At 52.1% G+C, this 21,257-nt stretch overlaps 2 protein-coding genes across 6 annotated transcripts; one reads left to right on the top strand and one right to left on the bottom strand.

The window, feature by feature from the left end:
- The first annotated feature begins 8,156 nt into the window (after positions 1-8,156).
- Positions 8,157-12,858, top strand: TMEM134 (transmembrane protein 134). Of its 5 annotated transcripts, XM_044259827.1 has the most exons (8): positions 8,157-8,393; positions 9,205-9,280; positions 9,529-9,825; positions 9,980-10,056; positions 10,367-10,458; positions 12,283-12,327; positions 12,542-12,595; positions 12,681-12,858. In XM_044259827.1, exons 1-8 carry the CDS (start codon positions 8,251-8,253, stop codon positions 12,761-12,763), a joined length of 867 nt encoding a protein of 288 aa, XP_044115762.1. In that variant the 5' UTR covers positions 8,157-8,250; the 3' UTR covers positions 12,764-12,858. The 5 variants fall into 5 exon arrangements, with proteins under 5 accessions (XP_044115762.1, XP_044115764.1, XP_044115763.1 ...); XM_044259829.1 differs by lacking the exon at positions 10,367-10,458 and having other exon boundaries at positions 9,205-9,269; positions 9,763-9,825; XM_044259828.1 differs by lacking the exon at positions 10,367-10,458 and having other exon boundaries at positions 9,205-9,269; positions 9,736-9,825.
- A 4,867-nt stretch (positions 12,859-17,725) lies between these two features.
- CABP4 (calcium binding protein 4) lies at positions 17,726-20,636 on the bottom strand. Its single transcript, XM_044261202.1, has 6 exons — positions 20,265-20,636; positions 19,935-19,965; positions 19,709-19,852; positions 18,515-18,624; positions 18,013-18,160; positions 17,726-17,904 (listed from the first exon to the last, which is right to left on the bottom strand). The coding sequence occupies exons 1-6, from the start codon at positions 20,634-20,636 to the stop codon at positions 17,876-17,878; spliced, it is 834 nt and encodes a 277-aa protein (XP_044117137.1). The 3' UTR covers positions 17,726-17,875.
- Positions 20,637-21,257: the final 621 nt, after the last annotated feature.

The following is a 21,257-nucleotide window of genomic DNA, read 5'->3' as shown; positions in this document are numbered from 1 at the left end:
CCCGGGAGGCCTATCGGAGAGGCGGGGCCAGGGTCTCCCGGGCGGGGCCGGGCGGGGCTGGGCGGGGCCGGGCGGGGCTGGGCGGGGCCGGGCGATGCCGGGCTGGGCGACCCTAGCAGTCCTGTCCTTGAAAGGATTTGGACTGGCCTTCCCACGTGATTGTGTTCCCCCACCCAACCCGCTTAAAGCTGTAGTACGGTAACGGCTTTGCAGGGCTCGGAGAATGCGGGGCACCCCCTTTGTAACACTGCTCCCTAAAGCTGCTATTGTTGTGTATCCCTTTCTGGCCTTAAGTTTTCTTTTTGCATATCTAGCACAATAGTGACTCTTGGGTCCTGGATTTTTCTCTTGGAAAATAAATAAATAAATAAGTGACAAATAAAAAATAAAACTAGGAGTAAGAAAGCGGGGAAGGAGGGTTTCCGTATTCCTGTGAGTACAGTAAGCTCCCTTCGTTGGGGGTCAGGAGTGAGCGAGTCGTCCCCTGAAACCACAGTGTCAGGCACACAGTAGGTGCATAATAAATGTTAGGAACTACATGACTGATAAAAGTGAGGTACTTTGGCGACTAAAACAAGGTTTTTCTTGGCTTCTGTAAACTAGCTGTGAACAATAGCGATAGGAGCCTTTTCCCAGTTACTAATTTTTTTAAAGATTTTTTATAGATTCATTTGAGAGAGGGAGAGGCAGAAGGAGAGGGGACACAGACACCACCAGGAGCCAGGAGACATGGGGCTTGGCATGGGGTTCTGCATGGCTTCCATCCCAGGACCTGGATATCATGACCTGAGCCCAAGGCAGATGCCCAACTATCTGAGCCAGGTGTCCCTCTTCCCCCTATTTAAAGGATTCCCCACTCCAGGAGGGGGAATGTCTTGAAGCCTGTGTCATGTCTTCATCCTACCCTCCTAACTCCCCTCTGACCCAGGTGCTAAGTGCTTCAGACATTCACACTGGTTCATTGCCTACAAGAAGTCCCCTGAGAGAGGTGGGACCTCCAAGGTGAGAGGGAAGTGTGCTTTGTTTGTCTGGTTTTTGCTTTTGCTTTATACCAACACAGGAAGTTTGCGGCTAAGGTTTGCCAAATTTTGAAGCAATTTTGAAGCCTGTGTCTTATACGAATTCTTCCAGAAAATGGAAAAAGAGGAAAAGCTGACCGATATATTTTGAGGCTAGCTCAATCTCGATTCCCAAACCAGATAAGTATACTGTAAAACAAGAAAGGCATAAGCCTGTTTTACTGATTCGCATAGATATAGAAAATGCTAAATGAAATATTAAGATAATTGAAACCACTAGTATGCACAAAAATGTGTCAATATGTTAAGTGAATGTCACTCACAAAAAAACAAGTATTATATAATTCCATTTATATGAGGTGCCTAGAACAGTTAAATTCATAGAGGCAAAGTTGAATGGTGGTTGGTGGGGGAGAGGCAAATGAAGATTTGTTGTTTAATGAGTATAGAATTTCAGTTTTACAATATGAAAAAGTCCTAGAGATTGGTTGTATAACAATGTGTATATACTTAACACGACTGAACTGTGAACTTAAAAATGTTTAAGATAGTAAATTTTTTGTGTATTTTCTGACAACTAAAAATTAAACTTTTAAAAAAGATTTTATATTTATTTATTTGAGAAAGAGACAGAGAGAGAGCACAAGCAGGGGGAAAGGACAGAGGGAGAGGGAGAGGGAGAAGCCAACTTCGTATGGAGCAGGGTGCCTGACACCAGGACTCCATCCCAGGACAGGATCCTGAGATCATGACCTGAGCCAAAGACAGATGCTGACTGAGCCACCCAGGTGACCTAAAACCTTCTTACAACAAAACAAAACAAAACAAAAATCAAGATCAAGTACAGTTCATTCCAGTAATGTAAGAATCATTCATCACATCATCAATCATTCATCACATCAATGAACTAAAGGAGAAAACTCATGTGGTTATCTCAAAATGTTCAGGAAAAGCATTTGATGAAGTTTTATTAGTATTTATGATAAAAACTACGGTTAGGTGGGGCGCCTGGGTGGCTCAGTCGGTTGAGCATCTGACCCTTGATTACGGCTCAGGTCAAGACCTCAGGCTAGTGAGACTGAGCCCTGTGTCCAACTCCCTATGTGGTGGAGACTTTTCTAGCGATTCTCTTCCTCTTCCCCTCCCCCTGCTCTTGCTCGCTCACTCTCTCTCTAAAAATAAATAAATATTAAAAACAAAAACAAAAACAAAAACTTACAGTTAGGAAAAAAGGAACCTTGTCAGATTGATAAAAAGCCATATGTGATTAAGTATGATGGAGTAAGTTTCAGATTCCCTTCAACATCAGGAACAAGACAACTAGCTCTCTCTACCAACAATGCTATTTAGCATAGTATTAAAAGTCCTGGCCAAAGCAATAAACCAAGAAAAATAAATTGTGAGAGTAATTACATCTACATAGAAAATTCAATAGAATCTATGGGCAGACTATTTTAACAAATTAGAGAATTCTGAAGTATTACAGGTATATAAAATAAAGCTATGAAAAATTAATAATACTCTTCATACTATCAATAACCCAATAAAAAGCTGCAATAGAAAATAAGATACCATTCACAAGAGAAATAAAACTCAGGAAGTATTTAGGAAGTAACAACATAGCCTGGAACTTGTTGGAGAGAAAATATTTTCAGGACTCAAATGAAGACACGAATAACTTGAGTGACATACCTTTTTAATGAATTGAAAAGCCTAACATTTGAAACTGACTTCTCCTGAAATTAATCTAGAAGTATAATTGAAATCCCAGTGAAAATTAAGATGTTTTCTGAAAACATAGAAAAAAATTTTTGTAATATTTCTACAAATGAATAAAGGTGCATGAAAACCTAGGTCAAGTTTGAAAAAAGTGACCGGAAGGTGGAGGGGGGCAGTGAGGAGGGTGGCTTGTTCTATTTTAAACCACCCTGCAGACCGTAATAATAAAAAGCATGTGATACGGAGAATTAGTCAAGCGGACCAACGGACACAAAAGAGAGCTTAAAATAGATACATATGTCAACAACCATATACTTGACATATGATGAAAGTGGCACCACCATTTAGAAAGAGGAAGAACTGATTGGTTAGTGATTTGGGGGAAACTGCTTCACCCTACACTGAAATAAATACGGATCCCTTCTTGTACCATATCCAGAGACAGTGTCCATAGGGTTAAGGATCTTAATTTAAATTGTAATACCTAATATGGATTGAGTGTTTATATATGGCAGGCCCTGTGCTATGCTCCTTAATATGCATGAACTCATTTAATCCTAAAGTAATGCAATGAAGGAAATACTATTATTACCTCCATCTGACAATGAGGAAACTGAGGCACAGAGAGTTTGCATAACTTGCTCAAGGCTGGACAAGGGTGAGATGAGTGAGGTGAGTCATGCAAACTCAAATCATGTCTTTACTTAAAATTTTGAAATTTCGGGGCACCTGAGTGGCTCAGTCAGTTAAGCCTCTGAGTCTTGGTTTCAGATAGGGTCATAGTCTCGAGGTGGTGAGATTGAACCCCTCATTGGGCTCCACATCCAGCATGGAGTCTGCTTAAGTTTCTCTCTCTCCCTCTGCTCCAGCCCCCCGGGCACTGTCTCTCTCTCTCTCTCTCTCTCTCTCTCTCTCAAATAAATACATAATGATTTATTTATGTATTTATTTGAGAGAGGAGAAGAGGCAGAGGGAGAAAGAGAATCTCAAGCAGACCCCAAGGGCTCAGTCCAAAGACCTGAGATCACGACCTGAGCCAAACCCAAGAGTCAGACATTTAACCAGCTGAACCATCCAGGTGCCCCTCTAAAATAAATACGTAAATAAAAGCTTTTTAAAATAATCATAAATAAAGTTAAATGTTGATATTTTGCTCGTGTATTTTTGCCTTAAATTTTATTTTTAAAAGTAGTGCATTAAAGTGTTATTGATCTTGCTTGGTCTTTTGATGGCCCCTTAAATTCTTCACCCTCGTCCTGGCCCTCCAAAATCCCAGCGCTAGTAAGGAGAGAATGAATTCCAGTGATGTTGGCCTCTAGAGTCAGTGAACTACCTTGTTGCAACACTTTTCTGGATCATAAAACTATCAGGCCAGGATACTGTAACATTGGAGAATATCTTTGTGATCTTGGGTTGAGGAAACACTTCAAACAAAACTCAAACAGCACAAACCTGATGGGCTTGAGCCTATAAAACTGTGGATCCTTTTTTTTTTTTTCTTTTAATGAGACTTTGGGTGTAAAAATAGAAGCAGAATAAAATGAATTTATTGACCAAGTTATTTTTCAGAAACGAACTGGAAATCTCATTTTACAGCAGTGGAGCAAACAAAACAAAACCAAGCCCCAAATACCTCTGTCACATTGTAGTCGTTTGACTAGTGACCCAAGTATATGGTGAGAGATGGCGAGTAAAGGAACGTTGCCTCTCTGAAAGCAGGAAACAAATCTGGGGGAGTTTCAGATTATTGTGCATCTGCTGGGGGAGTACCCCGTGGCCACAAGCTCTCCCCTTTTGCCTTCTCAGCTTGAACTGAGCGTTCTATAAACTTTGATCCTTTCTCTCTTTTTCTTTCTTTCCTTCCTTCCTTCCTTCCTTCCTTTCTTGTAAATTCACGGAACTCTGAAAGGAAACACAATAAATTTTTGCTTTCAAATGGCTTGATCTGCCTCTTTGCCTTTGAAGTGACTTTGAACTGTATGTCTAACTCCTTGTGAGAGAATCCGGAGCCCTCTAGCCCCTGGTCCACGAAACAAACCAGGCAGTGGTCCCCAGCTACGGACCAGATGCACGACTCGGGTGATACAGCCAGCCAGCAGCCAGCCCAACATGACTTGTAAGCGAAGCAGAGAAAAAAGAGAAAACCAAACAGAAACAGTTTCTATTTTCCGTGTGTGTTCCCAGGATTTTCCTGTTTGTTTTTTGAGCTGGCCTTGAATGTGAATTTAGAGGAAGCTAAGGAATACCAAGTACCACCACGAGGAGATCCTAGATTTACACAACAGGTGGGTCATGCCCAGCTGCCCCTTGGCTTTGATGGAGAACAAGGCCAGAGGGTGATTAAACTCTTAGGAAGAGTGGGATGATCCCTCAGGAAACACACTTCCAGATCAGCTGGAGATCGCAGGCCTCAAGGTAAGAGGACTTATGTTAGGTGCTCTGTAAGAACACAGGAGATGCCTGGGCCCCCCGGGTGGCTCAATCAGTTAAGCGTCGGCGTTTCAGCTCAGGTCATGATCCCAGGGCTCTGGGATGGAGCCCTGTATCAGCCTCCCTGCTCAGCAAGGAGTCTGCTTCTCCCTCTACCACTCTCCCTGCTTGTGTTCTCTTTCTCCCTCTCTCTCTCTCTCAAATAAATAAAAATAAAGTAAATATTGAAGACTAAGGTTTGGAAGAGAATAAGTAAGGAATGCTGAAAAAAAACAAAAAACAACAAAAAAAACCCTCTTCTGGGCTGACCCATTCAAGACAGAAACAAAACATCTTCCAGTTTAACCCATTTCTGACAAAAAGTCATACCAGGGCTGACCCTTGTGGAAAAGTTAAGCTTAAACCTCTCCCAGGGAAGCCTGGCTGGCTCGGTGGGTAGGGCGTCCAACCCCTTGATCTCAGGGTAGTAAGTTTGAGCCTCACATTGGAGAAGGCCTCCAAGAAGAATGTGGAGAGAACTGGAATTTGAGTTGTCATGGTGTGAACGGAGCAGAAGAGGGCATGGAGTGCAGATCCCCCCCACAGCCTCATTTGGAGAAGACCTATGTGGCAGTGGGCCAGAAAGGAAGCTGAAACAGAAGCCACCAAACAGGACGGGTGTCCTGGGGCAGATAGTCTTTGAACGCCTAGGTATTCTTCAGCAGGTTTTTCGAGTGAGCCCCGGGGAGAATTCTTGGGGCACCCCCTGCAGGTCAATGAGGGAGAGTGCTAGGCCTGAGAGAGGAAATCGAGGCCCATCCCAGTAGCCACATCTGGGTAGCGCTGGTACCTGGAGCCCCCATCATCCATTGGTTGAGACCCAGCAGGAGCCAAGGCTGCGCTCCCCGAGGATGCCCATGAGTGACGTGGGCCCCAGCCCGCACTCCATCCCAGGACCCCCAGCATTGTTAGCCAAGGAAAGCTTAGACAAATGAGACAAACCGGGGAAGAGATCTGCACAACACCAAGGCACTGATTGATACTTACCCACATATAGACGTGCAGATCAGCAGAAAGAAGGCCAGAAACCCAATAGGAAAAATGGACAAAGGATATGAACGGAGTTCACAGAAGAGGGAAGCCCCACGACTGCCAAGTCCATGAAGAGCTATTCAAATTCCCCAGTTGTCAGAGGACCCGGATGGAAATCAGGAACCCTTTTAGATTCATCAGACTAGTAAGCGTTCAAAAGCTGGAATACCAAGCGCTAAGAGAAAACCAGAACCCTCACGGTGAGTATGACAATTCATACATTTGTAAAGCCAAGGTGGGCTGTACCCTATGGCCTGGCGGTCCTACTTCAAGAATCCTCTCACTATCCATCAGGAGGTAGTGTGAAGGTGTTCATGACACTGATGCGACGGGGCATTGAGACCGAGCTAAGTGGGCCTCACCAAAGGATGTCGTGGATAAAAAAAGTGTTGGATGTCCAACATGGTATGCCGCATGCAACTGGCAAAGGAGAGACGTGTAGACACCACGAGTGTGGAGTGTACAAATGCAAAAACATAAAACAGCAGAAGGAGTTTTATACACGGCACCTGTAGATCGCAAACATTCACGTGGCAGCTGACCCACAGAGAACCAAGCAGGATACACGGAGGCTGACTGCCCACGCTGAGAGGGCCCCGGTTCAGGGCAGTGATGTGTCCTACACCACGAAGTAGGACTCTGTCCGTGAGGTCGCAGAATGAAGCGTGGGCAGTGGAGGGTCAGCACGCCGGGTACCCAGTTCCGCCACCTGTGGGCATTTGGGATTTGGGCAAAGCACTCACTCACTCAAAGCATTCATTCATTCATTCATTCAGACACTGTGGACACAGTGGTGAGTAAAACCAGGTAAAATAAGTTAACTTTAGGCAAGTGCTGTGTAATGTGAAGCTGACTTTAGATGGCGTAGTCAGGGATGGAACCCATGAGAGGTGACATTTGAACAGGGACACTGATGATAAAGACCCCGTTGTGAAAGAGCCAGGTTAAGTGCTTTCCAAATATAGAGCACGTGCAAAGACCCTAAGGTTGGCCTGTGCTGCAGAGGGTAGGTGAAGGAGGAGCAGAAGAGGCTTGATGAGATTGGATAGATAGAGGGACCAGGGCATTCACAGTTTTGTGGGCCTTAGTGGGGAGGAGCCACAATGGAAAACCAAGGGACAGTTTTATACAGACGATTTAGCCCCATACTTTTTTTTTTTTTAAATTAGGAATAACACACAGAGAGGGGCACCTGGGTGGCTCAGTCCTTAAGTGGCCAACTCTTCGTTTCTGCTCAGATCATGATCTCCGAGTCCTGGGATCAGGCGACCTGGGACTCCTCGCTCAGTGGGTTCTGCCTGCTGATTCTCTCTCTCCCACCCTCTGTCCCCACCCCCGCACTCGCGCCCCGGTGCCCTCTCTCAAATAAACCTCTTTTAAAAATAACACACAGAGAAAAAGATCAGATATATTTTAAAAGATCACTTTGGCTGCTGAGTGGGGACTGGGTTGGAGGAGCAGAAGCCACATAAGCTTTCTGAGCCTCAGTTTCCATATCTGCAGGGGTAAGTCTACCCATCCCATGCAGATCCGCGGTGAGTCAGGGTGGGGACACACTCTGGACCCTGGAGTCTCCTTGGCCCTGGAGGCGCGGGATGGGATGCAGAAGGCCCCATCTTGGGCCTGGGAGGCTGGCCTCTGGCTGCCTCTCCAAGCCCAGGACACAGACCCAGGGATTGCCTCGAGTACGGCGCCCGCTGTGGCTCGCGGAGGCTGCCGCTGGGTGGCGCCACGGCCCCTGTGCGGTCCCCAAAGGAAGCCCCGCCCACTGGTCCGCTCGGCGCTCGGCAGCTCGGGCCTGCCGTCGGCGAGCAGGGGCGGGGCCGTTACGTAAGGGCGGGGCCTCGGCCAGGGCGCCGGACAGTCGCGCTCCCGAGAGTACGGCCCGGGGCGGGGCCTGCGTGCGGGGGCGGGACCGCGGCGCGAGGAGCAGGCGGGCCCGGATGGCGGCGGCGAGGGGCTCCTGAGCGGGCCGGGGCCATGAGCGCCGCCCGGCCCCAGTTCAGCATCGATGACGCCTTCGAGCTGTCCTTGGAGGACGCGGGCCCGGGGCCCGAATTCAGCGGGGTCGCCCGCTTCGGGCCGCTGCACTTCGAGCGCCGGGCCCGGTTCGAGGTGGCCGACGAGGACAAGCAGTCCCGGCTGCGCTACCAGGTGAATGGTCCGGCCCAGCCCAACCCCAGCCCAGGTCCGGGCGGGACCCCAGGCCGGACCCTGGAGAGCCCCAACTCAAGGGAAAATCTGTGTAGAGGCCTCAGCCTGCGAGGCTACTGATCCAGGGCCCAGCCTAGACCCTCTCAGCTCTGATTTTGGTCCCCAGCCACCACTGGAGAGCCGAGAACCGGACCCGGGTGCAAATCTCCTGGCCCCAACTGGAAATCCCACCCGGTGTTCCCGCCCATTCCTGGATACTGACCTAACCCGCCCTCCCCCGCCCCTTATCCCCCTGGACTGGGGAGCGCTCTGTACGTCTGATGCAGAATTCCCACTGAACTGGAAATCTCCATTCGCCCTAGAGGACTTCCACCGATTCTAGGATCCTTTTCTTCGAGACCTGTACCAGATTTCTGTGCCCCAAACCTGAAACCATGGGCTTCTGCCCCTCCTTGGCACCCCAAATCCAGCGCCTCCCTACTGAGCCTGTGAAATACCATTCTGAAAGCTCCACCCTGACTCCCGAACTTGGGAGAACTCCTGGCCCTGGGACCCATGCTAGGAGCCCTCAACCAGCCCCGGTGTCTCCTGCCACCGCCTGGCGCCCCCAAGCCCCCAACACCCACATCCTACCTGGGTTTCGGTTTGTGTGAATCATCAGACCCGTTTTGCGGGAGGGTGGAGGGCCAGGTGAGCAGCTGGCAGGCAACCAGGCCAACAGCTGTGTGGGCTTGCTCTCCTCCTCTCCCTGAGGGGGAAGGAGGAAGGGCCTGGGCCCAGTAACCTCTCTGAGCCCTGTGTTCTGGAATAGAACCTGGAGAACGATGAGGACGGAGCCCAGGCCTCTCCGGAGCCGGATGGGGGAGTCAGCACCAGGTCAGGGCCAGGTGGGGACCCATCCTCTACCTCCGCTCCTGGCTCTTGTGGCCCAGGTCCCTGGCCAGTCTTCCACCCAGATCACCCAGCTCTCTCACAATGTCCTACAAGGATTCCTAGCCTGATCCCCACTCCCCTCACGGGTTCCCCTGTCCTGCAGGGCCCCCCTACCCCAGTGCCAGCCCCACCCACCCACCCCCACCAGGCTCTTTATCCTGAAGAAACCCCCCAGCCTGCTCTGGCCCCTACCTTCCCACAGGTCACCTGTCCTGCAGGAATCCCTAGCTTGACTCCCCAGCCTTTCTCCACCTTCAGTCCTGCAGAGACCCCAGACCTTGAATTCCTCATCACCCCGTCCCCTCTCAGTGCCTCCATCCCAGAGGAACACGCAGCCGTAGTCCCTGCACCATCCCCCACCACCCCTTCCTTGCTTCCCCGCCTCTCACTGGGCCCAAATGGGCTGCAGGGATTCCAGCCGAACGTCCATCCGCAGCTCCCAGTGGTCCTTCAGCACCGTCAGCAACACCACCCAGCGCTCCTACCACGCCTGCTGCAGGTGAGGCCCAGCCCTGCTCAAGCTCCCTTCGCTCTGTGCCCCCAGAATAGGCGGCCCGGGCTTTCCTCTTTGGTCCTCTGGGTGGGGGAAGGGTAACAGGAGGGAGTTGGGCTCGTGTCACCTCTCATACCCGTCCTGCTCTCCCGCCACCCAGCTGGACTCAGCACCCTTTGATCCAGAAGAACCGCCGGGTAGTGCTGGCCTCCTTCCTGCTCCTGCTGCTAGGGCTGGGTGAGTGCCCTGAGGGTCCCCTGCCTACCCCCATGAGGGGCCCGTCCTCCCTTCGTGCCGGCTGTGTATCCCCCTTGGCACACCGAGCCTCCCTGCATCCTGAGGGGGAAGCTGGCTACATCACCCCACCCCCATTTTACAGGTGAAGAAACTGAGGCCTTGGGAGGAGCAGGCCCAGCCTCCTGGTCACACAGCTAGGAAATTACACATAATTGAAGTGGAACTTGGTTCGGTGCTCTAAACTTAACTTTTCTTTTCCTTCCTTCCTTTCTTTTCTTTTTTTCTTAACTTACCCCACCGAATCCACCAGGGAGCAGAAGAGTAACCACTCTGCCATTTATTCTTTGTCTGCTTGGAGCCAGGTGCAGCGTAGGCTTATTTCCCCCCTTATGGAAGTCACAGGTGAGAGACAGGGCCGTGACCCAGAATCTGAACAGGGACAGGTTCTCAGGGATATCCCTGCCAACCTGGTCCCCAGTGCACCTGTCATTTCCCCTTCTCCGGAGTCTGAGTGCGGATGAGGACCTATCCCTGCCCCTCGCTGGGCACATCCATTGCCCAGATGGGGGAACTGAAGCCCAGAGCAGGCAGATCGCACAGCCAGATGTTTTCGGACTCGGTCTGTGGGGCTGAGGACTCACGATCCCCAGAAAGGACAGGGGTGAGGTCAAGAGGGGCCCGTAAGGACAGCCCAGCTGTGGCAGCTGCTCTTCCTCCTCCAGGGTGGTCTAAGTCCCCTGGCCAGAGAGCTGAGCAGCAGCCTTGGTTCATCTCTGGGCGTCTTGGGGGCAGGGGGAGATGCTGCTTTTCCAGCAGCCACTGCAAAGCTGGGCACTGGTCATACTGGCCACCTGCCTTACCCCTTTTCATTCTCTCAGTACCCATGAGGGCAAGCACTAATACCATCGCAGTTTAGAAGTAAGGACAGAGCCTCAGGCAGGTGAAGGGACTTGCTCAGACCTCAGCTGGGAAGTTATTGAGCTGGGATTTAAACCCACATCACAGACATTACCTGGAGGCCACCTTAGACATGTAAAGTTCCTTTGCAGAAATTAGAAAAACACGCCTCCTCTGAGCGGGCAGGGCCCCCAGCCCTAGGCCAAGGTGGTCAGTAGCGTATCAGTCCCCATGTGTACTCTTTTTGAGGTGCCCTGTGCAGGGCACAAATCCCATAGCAGTCCGTGGTGGTCCTCAAGCTTCAGTGCTCTATCACCGCCCTTGCTACAGAGCCCAGCTCCCTAATTCCCCCCAATCCCATTTTCCAACTGGGGGCCCAGGACTCTCTGGGTCTGAAAAGTTGATCCAGCCATGACTTCCCCAACACCCACTGTCCTTAGCCAAAGTCCACGTCCCTTGCCGGGGTCTCCAGGCCCTGCCGAACTCCTCGAGCCTGGGCACTTGCCTCTCCACTCTTGCAAAATCAGGAAGCTCCTAGAAGGCCCCAAGTTCCTACCATGGGAAGGAACTTTGCCATGCTGTTCCCTCTATCTAGAGCACTCCTTTCCTTTTCTGCCTGCACGATCCCCACAGCAAAGCCTCTGGAGTCAGGTCGCTGCCTCCTTCTGAAATGCAGTTCTTTGCCTCAGTTTCATCTTCTGTGAAATGGGGATGATCATATCTATTTCATTCAGTCACAGTGACAATAAAGCAGTGCAGGTAACAAGCTTAGCCCAGTGCCTGGCAGCCGCTGGTAAGTGGTAACTAAATGTTACCTGCTGCTGCTACTGCTACTCCAGCTCAGCTTAGTGGCCACTGCCTCCAAGAAGCCCCTCCCTGATGCCCCAGACTCGAGTGCTGCCAGACCTGGCCCTCCTGCAGCCGGATCCCGAGCCCCCTGGGTTGTAGCTGGAGGTTCTTGTTGGTTGCAGCACCAGGAAGGGCCATGAGAGCAGGGACCTCATTTGCCTTTCCCTGTGGGATTCTCTGTACCAGGCACACAGCAAGTGTTCCATAAATATTTGTTGATTGACTGAAAGAGCACACCAAAGAGCAGAGAAAAATCTCTTTGGGGACATTTCCCAGGGCCTGCCAGGGGCCCTACTCGGAAAACAGAGCTTGGTGAGCTTCCCAGGAAGGGTCTATGGCAAGGGAACCTTCAGTTCAGGTGGGGGATACCATTGCTAGGGCCTAAGCGTTGCTGGGGGTTGTGGGTGGAGGACCCCGCCCTGGCCCCCGGCGCCGGCCCCCTCCTCCCGCCCTCACCCTCGCGGCTCCATCTGTGTGCAGTGCTGATCCTGATCGCCGTGGGACTGGAGGTGGCCCCCTCGCCAGGTGAGCGCCCCCTCCTACCTCCGCAAGCAGCGGGGGTTCCCCTCGAGGGAAGAATTCCTCGGGGACCCGCGAGTCCCTAGGCCCCTCGGAAGTTTGCTTCCGCCTTCCTAGCAGGAAACGGCCCCTTCTACCGCGGACAGTGACACTTGCCCAGGCAGTGACCCGTGAGCCCCGCCCCGTGCCCCCAGCCTTGACTCGACCCCTCTTGCTGCAGGTGTCTCCAGCGCCATCTTCTTCGTGCCGGGCTTCCTGTTGTTGGTTCCGGGAGGTGCGAAAGGGCTCCGGGGCGGGGCGGGGGCGGGGCGGGCTGGGCTCTGGGCGGGCCCTCGGCGCTGACCGGCCCCGCCCCGCAGTCTACCACGTGATCTTCATCTACTGCGCGGTCAAGGGCCACCGGGGCTTTCAGTTCTTCTACCTGCCCTACTTCGAGAAGTGAACCGCGGGCGGGCAGCCGGGATCCAGCCTCGTCTCCCAGCGGCCCCACGAGGCGCTCCTCGGGTCCGCTCCTGCTCCCTCATCTCCAGGGAAGAACTCCGGGACCCCGGAGCCCCCAACCCCTCGAAGTTTGCTCAGGAAGTTTGCCCAATACCCAGGCCTGGAAAAGTCGCCCCTGGCCTGTTCTGTGCCTTAACTTATTCTTGGGCCCTGGGGCTGCTGGGTTGGTGGTGTTTTGTGCTAATAAAAGAATGTACTTCATTCCAGAAGAGACCACTGATCCTTCTTTACCACTAGCCCTGCCCAGCCCACCAGCGTGGCCGCAGTCCCGCTCCTGCAAAAACTGAGGAGAGGGCTGATGGAGCCTGTCTTCTCATGGTGACAGTCCTGATGCTCTAAGACTTGCTTCTGCTCTTTGGGGCAGATCTGGGCCTGGGACTCTGTCCTACAAGCCTGGAGGAGATCCCACCAAGCTTCCCATTTCCCCCTGCCCTTAGCAGAGTTGGCCCTGCCCATTCCTCTACCTGGAGGCGCAGCATTGGTGCCTGCCCCGGGTGGCCCTCGCCAAGGGCACTCAGATGACGCAGGCCTGGGCCCTGGAGGCTGGTATCCTGGTTGCAGCCTGGCTCTGGGGCCCTGGACTGCCACAGCCAGCCCGGAATGTGGGCCATGACAAGACAGCAGCCCAGCCCTTTCCGCCCACTGCCCTACTTCCTAAGTCCCGGGATTGGGAGAAGTTAGGGCAAAGACAATGGTAAAGGGCCGGTATCACAGAATCTCAGTGATCAGAGACTCTTAGAACCACAGAACGTTGGAAACAGACCATCTCAGACTTTTGGAAAACCCAAGCATCTCAGAATCGTGAGAGCCAGGAAACAGAATCTTTGAGAATCCTGCAATCTGAAATCCTAATAGCTACCATTTATGAAGCTCTTAGAAGGCAGCAGGTCCTGTGCTAAGCACTTAACACAGGTGATTTCTAATAATCACCACCTTAGCCCCATTTTATAGATGAGGAAACCATGGTCCAGAGAGACTGATTGACCCAAGGGCAGAATCGAACATCCCGCAAGGCTTCCAAGACACCTGGGTGTAAGAGGGAGAGGAGAGGATACAGAGCACGTGTGTCCCCAGCTGACCACCCAAGGGGCTGGCTGAAGGACCACGGGCTGGGGTAGATCTTGTTCATGCACTTAGGTGTTTACAGTCTTTCTCCCCCAGTAACCCACGAGTGCACTGAGAAGAGACGTGGCCTGGTTTCCATTGGGTCTGCAGCAGCCAGAATGATGTCTTCAGATTCCTGTAACTTTGTGGGAAGAATTAGCCCCCAGACCCCTTCTCCCACTCCTGTTCTCCTCGCCCACCCAGACTTCCCACCCTCAGCCCCTAGTCAAGACACTTTCAAGGGCACCAGTGGGGTGCAGGAATTCCTAAACCCATGGTTCTCCAACCAGCTGTGGTAAAGGACCAGTTTTCATTTCTATCCATCATGGACCAGTGCCTTGGCAAAATAAAATAAAACCTGGAAAAATGAAATAAAAACATACAGAATGTAAGTCCACAGTCTGTATTACCAGATTTACCGGAGGTAAAATTACATTTCAATGACTATAATCAGAACAAACATAAGAAGAAAGGAAAATTGTGACAACCGCTGTGAGCAAATAGGCAATTAATACAGAAAGTTGCTACTCTGCCCATAACTTTTCGTCATTCCACGATCTTACCTTTTTTAATTATTTGTTAAAGATTTCATTCATTCATTTGAAAGAGACAGAGAAAGCACAAGCAGAGGGGAGAAGGGAGGGAGAAGCAGACTCCCCGCTGTGCTGGGAACCCGACATGGGACTCGATCCCAGGACCTTGAGATCATGACCCTAAGCCGAAGACAGACACTTAACCATCTGAGCCTCCCAGGTGCCCCTCCACAATCTTAACTAAACAAAGTTATTCCAGAAGTTGTGATTCTCCATATTATAAGTCTACAGCAGGTGTCAGCAAGCGATAACTCACAGACCCGATATGGTCCCTGGGCTGAAAGTGGTTTTTACATTTTAGTAATGGTTGGGGGAAAAGTAAAAGAACAGTACGATTTTGTGACACATACAAGTGGATAAAATTCAAATTTCAGTGTCAATGAATCAAAGTTTAGTTAATTCATTACTGAATTTCCAGCCCATCCACAACTATTCATTTCTGTGTTGGCCGTGGCTGCTTGGGGATACAGAGCTGGGCAGTCATGAAAGAAACCGTATTTCCTCCAAGCCTAAAGTCTTTACACTGTCACCTTTTACAGAAAAAATTGACCAACCCGTGGTCCATGTGAACACACAGGACACTGAATCACAACATTTAAAGTTTCAGCATGACCAGTGTGCTTGACTTGGGCTGATTAACTTATGTAATCCCAGCTGACAGTAGCCCTATCCTCAGGAGATAATGAACCTCTAAATGTAGCTTCTTTCTTGAAAAATACATCGATATTTGTGTCCAGACGAGGAATGTTAGATTTCCTTAGTGAATTATGCCTCATTTTACCCCTAATGTTTTTTGCCTTATAGCCCATTTCTGTTTGCTCTCCCTGTACTTACACCATTTCTTTTGGTTTCTTTCATATTTTCCTGGTAAATCTGTTTTCCAGGGCCATCACTTTCGGCCTTTCCATTCTCGTTGTGCTACTTGAGTGTGTCTTAGATCCTGCACTCAGCTGTGGGGAAGAGCCCGGCATCTGCCCTTTGGTGTCCGCTCTCTGTCCTACAGTAGAAGGACCTCTGGTCTTTAGCTGGGTAAAAGACTACATTTCCCAGCATACTTTGCAGCTACATGTACCAGGTGAGGAGCCTTACCTAAAGGGGTATGAGTGGTTTGTCCGCTTTTGTCCTTTGGTCCTGCCTCCAAACCTGCCACCTGGAAAATGAACAAACCTGGGGATACCCCAGGAAGGGCAGGCAGCTAGCAGGACCTTGGGTCCCTGAAGACCATACAGCTGGATTTCACCTAAAAAATAAGATTTTATCCATTTTAAGGCATCGTTATTTCTCTGTCAGTCACAGGAAACCCAGTCTCATATTGTAACTTTCCTCTGGGGCTGAGATTCTTTCTTTCTTTCTTTCTTTCTTTCTTTTTTAAAGGTCTTATTTATTTATTTGACAGACAGAGATCACAAGCAGGCAGAGAGGCAGACAGAGAGAGAGGAGGAAGCAGGGTCCCCTAGGAGCAGAGAGCCCGATGTGGGGCTCGATCCCAGGACCCTGGGATCATGACCTGAGCCGAAGGCAGAGGCTTTAACCCACTGAGCCACCCAGGCGCCCCAGAATTCTCATTTTTAAAGGATTATTTCTGCCTTCTGTTTTTCTTTGTTTTGTTTTGTTTTTTAACATAGCCTCCATGCCCAGCTTGAACTTGAACTCGGGGCTTGAATTTGTGACCCTGAGATTACAACTTGAGCTGAGATCAAGAGTCAGATGCTCGGGTGCCTCAGTGGGTTAAAACCTCTGCCTTCGGGTCGTGGTCCCGGGGTCATGGGATCGAGTCCCGCATCGGGCTCTCTGCTCAGCTGGCAGCCTGCTCCCCGCTCCCCACCCCCCCCCCCAGCGTTCCTCTCTGCCTACTTGTGATCTCTGTCTGTCAAGTAAATAAATAAATAATAAAATCTTTAAACAAAAAAAGAAAGAAAGAAAGAAAGAAAGAAAAAACATTCTATCTGTATTTCTATACATTAATGGTTCCCTTTTAATGGTTAACAAATTCTAAACTGATGGGTGAATCTCTCCTCCTCTAGGAAAGATGAGAAAAAAAGATATCAGCATGTTTAAAGTAGCCCTTCCCATCTACCATTTTATTTTGTCTATTATTTTAGTCCCTCCTTTATTTTTAAAATCCCCCAAATGAACTTTTTTTTTATAGTTAATGTTTCTTTAAATCCACCAATGTGTTTACTGATCGGTTTCCTGACCATGATTTAGTACATACTTTGCCTTTGTTCAGGTCTGCATTTCCCTCTTACTGAAGCCATCCCTTCCACAAGAGCGCATGGCTGGGAAACTCTTCCCAACGTTTATTTCCTGAAAAAAGTTGATGTTTCACCTTCCTTCTTGAATAACGATTCAGAGAGGGATGGGCTTCTTGGCCGGCAATCATTTCTTCTCGGCCTGCTGACCAGCTAATCTCATTGTCTTCTGGCATTTACCGCAGCCAACGAAAAGTCTTTGCAGAGCCGAATCGCTCTTCCTCAGTGAGCCATCGGACTTTTGTCTCGAGATGAGTTGTTCTTAGGGTTTTCCTTTTGTGACAGGGTTGTTAAGCCCATTGTGTCCTGGCGTGCCCTTCCAGTAGCTTCTCCCTATCTGTTCAGCTCTCCTGCCTAATGTGCAAGCCTGAGTTTCAGGTTCCTTAGAGTAGCTTTTTCCCCTCGAGGCCCTGGACATCTGTACCCTTGCCACCTCCTCAGGCCGGCAGGTGGAAATATATTTGACCCTCTCTTCAGGAACAGGGTAGCTCTTTGCGACCCTGAAAGGTAGTCAGGCTCACGTTCTGTTCCTTGGTCTCTGTCTTACAGATCTTCTGTCACTCATGTGTCAGAGCCGGGGCTCCGGAACTTCTCTCTATGCTGAGGCCCCCATGGTGTCCCCACTCTCCCACCACCCAGCTTTGAGTTCTTGCCTTGTCTTTAATACCTGGGGTCATCCCTGGCTTTCTTCAAGTTAAGCTTTTTTTTTTTTTTTTTTTTTTACATTTTTACGCAATAGTGGGAGGCAGGCTGTCACCCTCCCAATTCGCCACGCTATCCTGCCAACGCTGTCCCCCTGTCTTTGAACGCTGAAGTGCCCAGGAGGTTGTTACCTCCCTGGTTCTGGAGAGATCCAAAATCTTGCTCATACTGGAGAATGAGAGGCAGCTGGGAGCAGGTTTCCTCCCGGCAGCTGGGCGGGGAGGCAGGTGAGGGTGCAGGTGGGTGGGCGGCCGTACAAGCACCAGCCAGATGTTGTCAAGGTTCCGAAGCAGCCTGGGAGCCGCTGGGTCTCTTCCATTCTGGGGCCTCATGAGGAGGGTGTACAGCGTGAACACTGCTGGCCTGGGGCCCGAGGGGCAACGCGTTCTCCCGGCTAGAGCCTCAGTGGGTGAGAAGCATCATCACAAACTCTGGAGGAAACAAGGGGCAGGGCTTGGGCCAGTTCGGGTCAGGGATCCCAGGACACGCTGGGCTCCTGGGCGCTGGAAGGGTGGGGGCGGGATGGGAAGGAGACTCACCGTCAAAGTCTACGGTGCCATCCCCGTTGAGGTCCACTTCTCGGAGCATCTCATCCAGCTCGGAACCCACCAGCGGCTCCCCCAGCAAAGCTGGTGCTGCCTGTCGCAGCTCTGCCACGGTGATCCGTCCATCTCTGTCCCTGTCAAACTGGGATTCCAGCAGGGCTCAGCCCCTCCCACCCAAAGCTGGCTCTGCCTGAACCCGTCTCTATCTTGCCACATCCCGGGCCTGGATGCCCCCACCTGCGCCCATCCAAACCCTCCACCTCTTCCCAAGCTGGGACAGCAGGCCCCCTGCTCCAGGAAGTCTCCCTGGGCGGATCCCCCAGCTGAGAGGGAGCTGGACCTTCTGCAACCCCTCCCTGGCCCTAGGCCCCCTATCTGCAGGGCCGTGGGCCTCCAGGGGCTGAACCCCACCCCCAGTCTCTCTGGCCCGGATGGGAGGCCAGCAGGTCTGCTGTCCAGTCACCCAACCAGCACGCGACTTGACCACACTCCATACCTCTCGGAAGGCGATGCGCAGCTCCCGCACCCCCAGCATGTGCGCCGTCTCCTCCCTCAGCTTTGGGCTCATCAATTCCACAAACTCCTCGAAGTCCACGCGGCCACCCACTGTGGACCCAGGCAGAGCGTCACGGTGGAAAGGGCCGGGCCCCAGAAGGGACGTCGCAAGCATCACAGGTGCCAGCCTCTCCCCAGCTCTGCATCTGGGAAGGAATCCTCAGCATCCAAGCCCTTGGGGGTGGAGGGGAGAGGAGGTGGGAGCCCTGCTCTCCACGGGGACTACAGGGCGAGATGCTCAGGTGCTCTCAGTGAAGTACGTAAGTGTGGGGGAAGGAGCCCAAGGTTCGGACCCAGGCAGCTCCAGGTTCAAACTCTGCCTCGGCTGCCAAAGGGCATGGCCTTGGGGGACTCATGAACTCTCCTTCCTCATCCTGGGGCAAGGATGAGAGGACCCACTCTTGGGTGCTTTTGGGGTGGCAGTGCATGGCTCTACCATGCTGGGACCCCATCGGCAGCAATAAATGCACCTTAAGAAGTGTGCCCAGGCGGTCTCTTGATTCTAAGCACCATCCACTGTAAAAAGCACCAATGAGCAAATAACAGCTTTGGGGGAAAGAAAAGAAGCACAACACTGAATGTGTTCGCATTAACCGTAAGTCACATCCCATTTTGGAAACCATAGAAAAACCAAATGCAGGTGTCCTGGAATGAAGGGAATCTGATATTTGACAAATCAGCTAACGATAATCACCAGTGCCCTGTCTATCTGATACTAATCGCAAAGAAAGGCCAGCGTTCGGTCGCACTAGGCCTCACTGAACCTCGGAGGCTCTTTTCAGGGACCTCAGGAGGGTCAGAGAGACACAGAGAAGAAAGCCAGCCGGGAACATTTTATCACTAGTATCACAGAGACAGAGGGGGTCCTTAGCCAAGCCCCAAGGGTCTCTTGGATCACGGGTGACTTTCATGACCCCTGCACCTAACAAGGCTAATGTCAGATGGTCAGAATGCCCTAGAAACTGCCACCCACTCCCACCATCAGCCCTGCAGACTCCCAGAGCCACCTCCCGCCACTTCCTCATCATCCCCCAAACCACGAAACTCAGAGAGGACCAGGGCTGCCCAGCCTGGACACAAAGTTAGGTGACTCCCACCCCACCCTGCCCTGGGACAGTGGGGGTCAGTCACTGACTCCTCATCTTGACGTGCTGGGAGACCTCGATGAGCTCCATCTCGGTGGGCATGTAGCCCAGCGTCCTCATGCAGTCGCCCAGCTCCCGGTAGCCGATGTAGCCGTCATGGTCAGTGTCAAACTCCTCAAAGGCGGCCTGCAGCTCTGCAGGGAAGGGAGGTCAGGCCCAGGCACCTGGGTCAGGGACCCCTCCCACCCGCCTCTGCCAACAGCCAGGACCACTCACCATCCAGCTCCTCGGGGCCCAGCTCGCGGTCCTGCAGAAGCATAGTCCACCATGTCCCTGGGGCCCATCCTTCCTCCTCCAGCCCTGGGCCACGATGGCCTGCGCAGGGCCAGTCCCACAAGGGCAGGAGAAAGCATCTGACTCCCATGGGCCCCTGGAGAAGACATGACCACTCCCCTTCCTGCTCCCGGAGCCCAGAGCTCTCATAGAATCCTGGGTCTGGAGCAGAGGTGGCCGGAGACCTGAGTACCAGGAGCAGGGCAGGCCGAGTCCAAGGGCACAAGTGTGATCCCTGCCCCACCCCCACCCCCAGCCCAGGCCCCACCTGACCTTCCCGAAGATGCGGTTGAGCAAGGGTCCGTATGTCTTCTGAGCAGCATCGTGCTGGGGGCCAGAGCGATGCCGGTGGGACTGGCGACGGGAGGCTGGCCCTGGGGTCGCAGGACCCGTCCCCTCCTGTCCTCCAGTCCCAGAGGGGTTCCTGCTGCTCCCTGCGGCCTCGGGACCCGGGAGACGGGTCTGCTCCTGAGAGCTGCCAGCACCCTTCTGGGACCCTCGGAGCCCCCTCTCCTTCTTGCTCCTCTTCCTGGTCAAGGGGAGACCCTCAGCACTACTCCTGGAAGCCACGACCCCCGCAGGAGGCTTCTGCAGGCTGGGGGCCGGGTCTGGGCCATGCAGCCCCCTCACCTGCTCTGCGGCCATGTGGGGAGGGACGACGGGCTCAGAGACGCAAGACCAGGGAGCACCCCTGGTTCTCAGGAGCCATAAAGCTGCTTATGCACCCCTACCATGAGAACTGATGGCCAATGGCCGGGGATGGAGACTTGAAGGGGATTAGGGTAAGTGAGGCAGGCAGCGCAGGCCCTAATCCGGACCCTCTGCCTGGGGGCAGAGCCACATGGGTGAAGAGAACTGTCCCCAGCCACAGGGGTGCCAGGACACAAGGCTACAAGGAGCTTAGGATTCTTGCTCCTCCCCCCACGAGCTGGGAGGCCCAGCAAGTTCATCTCTCGGTCGCCTTGTCTATGAAATGGGGGGGGGGGCATATCACTGAAGAGGCAGGGACTCTCTGTCCTTGACTCCAGTCCCCAAATCCAGTTGTGTGACATGGGCAGGACTTAGCTAAGAGAGGACAGGGGAAGTCACCTCAGGAGGCAGAGAGTGGGCAAAAGCTGGGAGAAGGGAGAGACCAGGCTGAGTCGCCCACTGCAGTCCCCTGTCGGCGGGACATTGTGGCCAGAGCAGAGGGTGTATGGAATGGCGGAAGGGAGGCCCAATCACAGAGGCCTTGAATGCCAGAGTGAGGGACATGGAGGGGATGTC

Source organism: Neovison vison, chromosome 7 (genome assembly GCF_020171115.1).
Source record: "Neovison vison isolate M4711 chromosome 7, ASM_NN_V1, whole genome shotgun sequence".
NCBI classification, from domain to species: Eukaryota; Metazoa; Chordata; class Mammalia; order Carnivora; family Mustelidae; genus Neogale; species Neogale vison.
This window is presented reverse-complemented; position numbering and strand designations above follow the sequence as displayed.